This window comes from Sinocyclocheilus rhinocerous, unplaced genomic scaffold, assembly GCF_001515625.1.
Source record: "Sinocyclocheilus rhinocerous isolate Xijiao unplaced genomic scaffold, SAMN03320098_v1.1 scaffold1334, whole genome shotgun sequence".
Classification (NCBI taxonomy): domain Eukaryota; kingdom Metazoa; phylum Chordata; class Actinopteri; order Cypriniformes; family Cyprinidae; genus Sinocyclocheilus; species Sinocyclocheilus rhinocerous.
The window spans coordinates 625,046-633,450 of NW_015626864.1; the positions used below are offsets into that span (position 1 = coordinate 625,046).

Sequence of the window (8,405 nt, forward strand, 5' to 3'; positions counted from 1 at the left end):
TAGTCACGTTGAATTAATGAAAGCAGTTAAATCTTCTGTTTATTCAGCAACCGCTATAGGGATTTCCTGGGTTTCTTCTGCAAGGCGTATTTGGAGTTTCAGCGCGAGAGCGCCCTCTGGCCTTCGGATGGAGATTTACTGCTGATCACAGAACTGTGCATCACTGAAAGATACGCATGACAATCGCAGCTTCTGCCTAATCGCAATTTATCGCCTTTGCGATTTAATTTCGATTAATGGTGCAGCCCATTTATTTAAATCAAAATAAACAGAAATATTGTAAAATATTATTACAATTCAAACTAACTGTGATGGCAGAGCTGAATGTTTTAATTCCTAGCTAAATAAATGTATTAGTTTCTGTTGTGATCCCAAACTTTTGATAAAAAGTAATTAAAAGAGTGATCCTAATTAATTATATAAGACCCCCTACACAAATCCAACTGCTGGTCAGCAAAGTAATCCAAGTAAACAAGTGTTGGCTCAACAAAATGTAGAAAGAACTCACCAGAGAAATGCCAAGACTCCAGACGTCAGCTCTGATGTCATAGTCTGGCTTACTGGGGTCTGGAGGGTCTATTCTCTCAGGCTAGAAAAAGATGCATAATATATATATATGTATGTATGATGCATTATATGGTAAAGGTTGCCAAACAATAAATCCTACATTATGTCCACCTTTTGCTTTAATGACAGCAGGATAAATTAGATTACTTGTTTAGTGACTACAAATAGTGCTAAAATTTAAATATTTCTTTTTAATTTGACCTCATAACATTGTTTTTTTGTTTTGTTTTTTATAGATGTTTTAAAATCCTGAAACTTTATGACGCTGAAAGACTTTAGGACCATATGCTTACCGCCATGTATGCAGCACAGCCGGCGCTGCGAGTTTTGGCCTTAGAATCTACCAGTCGGCCACTAATGCCAAAATCACAGAGTTTGATCTGCCCTTTGGCATCCAACAGGATATTAGATGGCTTCACATCTCGGTGAATGACACCATGTTTCTCTTTTAGATAAAGCAGAGCCTTTACAATCTACATGAGAAGAAAAAAAGCAAGATGAAAAGAGATTCTGAGAGGTTCAACTTGCAAGCAGACCAATATCTAACCAGTAAAAGATGCCATTCTCAATCAGGTGAATTTAAAGGAAGACTTACGGCCACGGTCATCTTTCCCAGAATGGCCTCTGGTATGGGCCCCTGGATCCGCTTCTTCAGCTTCTCTGCACACGTCCCCATTAGTTCCATGGCAATGAACACATCCGTCTACAGAAGAAGACACCATTAAATAATTCAAGTAATTCAATACATTCACCACAAAACAGTGGTACTCAGTTCAAGGGCCAATCTGTAAATTTCTTTGCCAGTAAAGGTCCTAAATTTTTCAAACTTTTTTTTTTAGTACTTTAGGAGTCAATATGGTATATGGCTACAAAATTAAATAAATAATACAGATTTCATAAATATTCATAACATTTCAGTTTGGCAGCTAAATCACTATAATTAATCCTAAATAGTTGCTGATTCAAGACCCATTTTCCCCAAAAATGTAAAACTAAATTTGGAACCATTTTAAAAGGCATCAGACCTTTTCACTTCATCACCATAATTTTTAAGAGTAATAATGCCTAATTAAGATCTAATAATGATTAATAGAACTGAAATTCTAATAAAATAAATCAGATCATTAATGCAACATTAATGCCACAGACCCTGGAAGTGGTAATTGAGCACAGATCGTAAGTGTGTTACTCACATTGGTGACGATTGCTCCATAGCACTGAATGATGTACGGACAGTCATGACTCTTCAACACAACATCTAGATCCATGAGGATTCTCTTATTCTCATCTTTATTACCTGTCCTCCTCATTTGCTGCAGGGAAAAACACACATGAAGGAAACACGCTCAACATAAACACTACTAGAACACAAACCAAGAGCAGTGATGTAATTAGTAAACAGTAATTACCCCAGCCTTAACTGCTGTTTTAATGACTCGGTAATTACAAAAGTTCAAGACAACAAATACATGGATACACAAATGCCTTCATCCAAAAATTTTATTATATATTTTTCGGATAATATTTGAATTTCTTTTGGCTTTAGTACAATGACAAGTGTAAGGGATTGCAAGGAGGGATTCATCATATTTAGGGTTGTTGATCAAAAGTTTTTAAAACCCCTTAAAAAAAAAAGACTAACTCTGCATTACCAGGGACAACAGATTGAGCAGAGAAACCGGGAGCTGAACAGACCTTAACTGCGATGACATGGCCAGTCTTCTTAAAGCGAACTTTAAACACCTGTCCACAGGTTCCACTGCCGATCTCCCCCTCACTGATCAGATCCGTCACCTCTGCAGGGTAACGCTGAAAAAGATACACGCTCAAGAGGTCAGACACTTTTTCCACATTCAATAACTCCAGAACATGACCGATGACTCACCTGTCCGTCAATCTTCAGATATCCAGTTTGTTTCATGATTTCCTGCAGCTTCTGGTCAATTTCAGCACTGAAGATAAAAAAAAATAAACAGATCAACACACCAGACTTTTACATTCTTAAAATGAGAACCGAGCAAACTCCACTATGCTGTGTGTGTGACATACTTCTCCATGCACTTCTGTAGGCTGTAGGTTGGGGTGGGAAGCGTAAGCATTTGTCGGGGTCTGCTAGGGTACGAGGGGTGTTGAGGAGAGCTTTCTGAGGAGGACGAGCGACTTCCTCCATCGTTGGCCAATGGTAACTGTAGGGCTGTAGAGTAAGACAAGAAGGTTGGAAAGAGTCAGACAAAGAACAGAAGACAGGAAGCCAGTGACCGTCAATTCACACTCATTACTGGGACAAATGTTAATGAATGTTCAAGGACCCTAAATTAAGATCCTCAGGTCTGAGGGCCCAGAATATGACAGCTGATCCAGATTCAATCCATCGTTGGCCAATGGTAACTGTAGGGCTGTAGAATAAGACAAGAAGGTTGGAAGGAGTCAGAGAAAGAACAGAAGACAGGAAGCCAGTGACCGTCAATTCACGCTCATTACTGGGACAAATGTTAATGAATGTTCAAGGACCCTAAATTAAGATCCTCAGGTCTGAGGGCCCAGAATATGACAGCTGATCCAGATTCAATCTGAGGTCTATTTTTCCCCTCATAGTACAGTAGGTTACTGAGAATTGGGGTAACATGTATAAAAATAGTGTCACAATGAAACATTATTCTAAATCAAATTCTTAATTTTCTGATAATAATATAAAAAATACAAAAAAGATTTGTTTTATTGCAAAAACAAAAAACCAATTATGCATAAAATAAAAACTAATTAATATTTTTATTGTATTATAAGTATTGCTGTTATAACTATTATTCCATTTAATATAAAAATAAAAACAAACATTTATCTAATAATAATATATCAAAACAATAAAATAGATTTTTATGATAATAATGTGTGCATTATTATTAGTTGTAATATTTTATATAATTTTGTATAATAGCAGATTAGCTTTATTATTATTAATCGTTTGAAATATGACCTAGATTTTTCATGACAATTTTTGTGAAATTCCCTGCATCCTAATAGTGAGCTGTGGAACACATTTTGGGTGAATGTTTAATGACTATCTAGAGGAAACGGAGTCTAAAGAAAGCCCATTTTACCATCCGAGATGACATTTGTGACAATTTAAAATCCTGAGAAAACATCAGTCAAATAAAAGTCCAAGTCATGCCAAGATCAGACACACTCACACACAGAAATGACAAGGGCTGCCAAACAGTGAAAACCAGCCATTGGAGTTAGTGTTAGCATTCCCAGCATGCACCGGGACAAGCAGGAGTCACCAACGGGTGACATTTGACATTCACTCACCAAACCGTGCAAAACTAAACATTTTAGAGATTTCCCATATGTTGTTCGAGCATAGAAACAACACTGCTTTTTCAGGAGAAATGGATAACCGTCGAACTTCTGATTCCTCCTCAGGAAAACCTGTTTATGGGAGAGAATCTGTTAGCTTGGGTTAGTCAGTGAGGTCAAGCAATTTGGTGCAGAAACACCTGCTGGACACGCACATACAGGGGCTAACATGGCCGTAATCCACATCTGTGCAGAAAACAGAGCCGAAGCTGTCTCTTCCAGAAAGAACAGACAGAGAGGTGAGAGACAGGAGAGGCCAGACAAGCTCAAACCCAAGTTACAGTTGAACACAGAACACACTGTCGAGTGCCGCCATAGCTTTGTGTTTGTGTGGATGTGTTCACTCACAGTCGGGCCGTGCAGTTATAGCCACAACATGCATTATGTCTGATCTTCCAACAAATCCTACACATAGGTCTCACATTCACAACACACACACACGCTTGCTGCTCCTTTTTCATGGTGAGGTGGAAAAGAGAATGAGAGAACGAATTGAAGAAATTAAAAAGAGGAAGATGATATTTTAATATAGACCTATAGAAGTGAAGAAGTAAGATTAAGATCAAGAGATTTCAGAATGAAAGCAGGAGAATGGCTGAGTTCCCTAAACAAACACCATGCATTTGATGAAATTAAAGAAATGCTTATGTAAGTGAGATTAATGACAGAAAGCTGCATGAGATTAAAGCCAACATGAAATAAAAACTGACCCTATTTACTTCATTAATCACTTTTCAGAATTTATTGTGGATTTAAGGTTGAATCAATACCAAAAATATGACTAAAATGGCTGACAATATATTCAAGTTAAATAGTTATTCAATAATTAATTCACATTCGATTCTTACCGCTTTTTGTAGTTAACATGCTGAGTTTGGCTATTTATTTGAAAGAAATTAACTATACAGTATTATTCAGAAAGGATGCATTCAATTGATCAAAATGATGGTAAATACATTTATAATGTTACAAAAGGTATATTTATATCATTTTTATAATGTTTTTTTCCCCCACAAAAAATATTAAGCAGCACAAGTTTTCAACATTGAAAATAAAAAATTATAAATGTTTCTTGAGCAGCAAATCAGCATATTAGAATGATTTTGAAATGATGCTGAAAATTTTGCTTTGCAATCACAAGAATAAATTACACTTAAAAATATATTAAAAGTTCTTTAAAAACAGAAAACAATTATTTTAAAACTGTAATAAATTATCACGGCTTTTACTATCTTTTTGATCAGATAAATGCAGCTTTGGTGATTTTACAGACCACAAAGATTTTACAGACCACAAACCTTTATATAATATGCATCTGGATCACAAACGTCAATTTGCAAAATGAAGATATCGCATTTTACTTTAATACCACATTACAACCCCATTTTGAACTATACATGAGTGCACATTAATCCAGAGCATTCATGATCATTCGTCAAAATGTAGCAACTAGGCTCTGCTTCTGAAACAACTTTGCTTTTCATCTGACATACACCTGTCATATAGAGACCGCTTTTCACATCCAATCAATTACTGATAGATAAAATCAAGTCCTGCCCTGCATTTATTATTGCTGAACACTCGGTTTCATTCCACACTGTGAATGTAAAAAGAGAAGTGAGTGTCATTTCATTTTGACTTTTTGATAGAGAGTGTGGGAAAGAGAGAAAAAGAATGAGAGGTGGTAGAATTTTAAAAATGGAGAAGGATGACTGAGAAAGAGAAGAGCAAAATAGAGATGCAGAGGGTGATGTAGTGCATGTAACCTGCAAGGTAAAGAGAGAGAGAGAGAGAGAGAGAGAGAGAGAGCGAGAGAGAGGGTGATGCAGCGTGATGTAGTGATGATGATGGTGGTACCTGCGCGCTGGGAGGGGGCTGGAGCTGGACTGAGCTGGATCACAATGACTAGATACAGAGGAGAGAAAATACACACACACTCATTACTAAAAGCCCACACACACCTCCAGGAATCACTGCGTCCCTCTCTTCAAACGTTATGATTCACCTTCAACACGATCACACTCCACCTAACCTAAATAATACTGACACCATCTGAAAAAAAACTACATACACATCCAGCTAATGACAGAGTATGATATGGGGAAAATCTGTTAATTCAGCCGAATGCATTTAAATATTTTAATATTTGTTATACCTGAGAAAATACTACATTTTTATTAGCTGAAACTATGATCAATTAAAAGGAAATTTCACCCAAAAACAAAAATTCTGTCATCATTTACATGTAAGGGTGTACGATATTAACAAAAAATTATATATATATATATTCTGGGATTTGATGATAACATTTAAACAATATTTTGCTTCTTCCACAAGAGAAAGAAAGCCATACAGTTTTGGAACGACATGAGGGTGTGTAAATTATGCCAGAATTTACATTTTTGGCTGAACTATACCTTTAAATTGATCACTAAACAACAAAACAAATAAATAATAAATAACTCAAAAAAATAAAAGTCGAACTCGCATACACTCAACAAACTCAAACACACAACAATAAGGCTTAAACGAACTCTCAGATAAAATAAAAGCCAATCTTATAAATTCAACAAAAAGGCTTAAAAGGTTAGTTCACCCCGAAATTAAAATTCTGTCACGATTTACTCACCCTGAAGTTTTTTATGTGAATAAAAGCATAAATTAAATATGTTTATCATATAAAACAATTGTGTCTCTTCAGAAGGCTTGGATTAAACTACTCAACTGAGATTGATTTCTTTTTTCATCCCTTTACGAACATTTTGAAGCGTCAGAGTTTTGTGTGACAAGACTTTTAATGGAGTGACAAAAATTTCTCAGATTTTAATTTAAAAAAAAATACAAATCTTCATTTGTGTTCCGAAGACAAACACATTTTTTCTTGGACCAACATTCGGGTGACGGATGACAATTTTCATTTTGGGTCAAAAAAATCCCTTAAAAACTAATTCTCAGATAAAATGAAATAAAATGCAGTCTCACACAATCAACAACTAACTCTCAGATCTTTACTTTTCACTGATATATATATAAATATATATATATATATATATATATACTGACCATTTACCATGTTACCAGTTTGCATATGTTGTCTACTGGCTTTAATCAGTCTACAAGCATGTAACAAAATCCAGATGCTCAAAATGATTTCTGTATAATTTAAAAACACAAACTGACCATCTGAAAGAGTTTTTGATCAGGGTATAAAAAAAAGAACCACCACAAGGCAGAAACTGACATGAACACTGAGCGTCCAGGAGCGTGATGTACTGGGACATCAGCACATCAATTCAGAGAACAGACCTTACACTTCACTCATGCAGGAACAACCCGAATCTTGTACATAATTGAATGTCAAAATACTCTGAATGATCTGAAATGTCACTCCTGACACGATCCCTTCATCACGGTCACTACAATGTGGCCATGTCAAGACAGTCCTCTTTAGGGACAAAAAGCTTAAGACACTAACGTTAAATTATAAAGGAGAAGAAAAAAATCATACCTTTTCTCTAAATGCAGACTACTGACAGTCTCAGAGAAAACCATACCAGCAATTCAAAACAATACAAGTCTGTCATGACTGATGATTTTACGACACTAAACACCAACAGCTTCTCTAAATGAAGATATTCCCACATGAAGACTGGCACTGTGTGAGAACAGACATGGAAAAACGGACAGACTGATATGTGAGTATCAGGGCCTGCTAAACACAGCTAGCCGCCAGGCTAACGCTAGTGAGTTGACTGCCAGATATGTTTATTATTTACTTTAAAGAACAAATCTGTAGTAAACAATCTGGAGTACAAACCCTGATTAACAAAATCCCCCAGACCTTTGACACAGAACCATGCGAGTCGATATGAGTGAAGTGTCAGGATTTGATCGGTTTGTTTATATCATGTAACTTAGAATGTGTGTTTCATCCCTCCGTCATTACGTTCAATCACTCGTTCACTCACTCGCGCACTCACTTGGCCTCGGACGCGTCCGCTGCGGGCTCATGTCGATGTTCAGGTCGATTCGTTTGCGGGCTTCTTTATTTTCCTGCTTGAGTTTCTCCTCGATTCGGGAGAGTCTCTGCTCCAGCGACATCTTGAAAACTTCAGCAGCACCATCGAGCGCCGCAACTCACTGCCCTCTAGCGGCGACCGAGGGAAACACAGCGCCTTCAGCCGCCCTCTAGCGACCGAGGATAAAAAGCAACATTCAGATCTGAAATACGCGCCAGAATTCAGCAATCATATGATTTGTCTACGTATCCAGTAGAATCTTCTTACTTCTCATTAATGTTTTTAAATGTATGCATTATTTTGATGTATTCTATAATACTGTTGTTATTATATTTATTACTGTTCCTGGCTCTTTTTCTGTCTTTTTTTTTTTAATTGATGTTTTAGGCCAGGGCTGTCCAAACTCGGTCCTGGAGGGCCGGTGTCCTGCAGAGTTTAGCTCCAACTTGTCTCAACACACCT

General features: G+C 36.7%; 1 protein-coding gene across 2 annotated transcripts in view; it reads right to left on the minus strand.

Annotated features, from left to right (window-relative positions):
* LOC107718577 (dual specificity mitogen-activated protein kinase kinase 7-like) overlaps positions 1-8,035 on the minus strand; it is a 14,612-nt gene extending 6,577 nt beyond the window's left edge. Inside the window, exons 1-9 of one of the 2 annotated variants that reach the window (XM_016525717.1) lie at positions 7,905-8,035; positions 5,782-5,829; positions 2,617-2,761; positions 2,453-2,519; positions 2,263-2,376; positions 1,761-1,880; positions 1,163-1,270; positions 861-1,040; positions 509-589 (exon numbers count right to left, since the gene is read on the minus strand). In XM_016525717.1, the coding sequence (XP_016381203.1) occupies positions 509-589; positions 861-1,040; positions 1,163-1,270; positions 1,761-1,880; positions 2,263-2,376; positions 2,453-2,519; positions 2,617-2,761; positions 5,782-5,829; positions 7,905-8,025 (984 nt within the window). In that variant the 5' untranslated portion in view covers positions 8,026-8,035. The remainder of the gene's footprint in view (positions 1-508; positions 590-860; positions 1,041-1,162; positions 1,271-1,760; positions 1,881-2,262; positions 2,377-2,452; positions 2,520-2,616; positions 2,762-5,781; positions 5,830-7,904) is intronic. The other variant, XM_016525727.1, reaches the window with a different exon arrangement.
* Between the last annotated feature and the right edge of the window lie 370 nt (positions 8,036-8,405).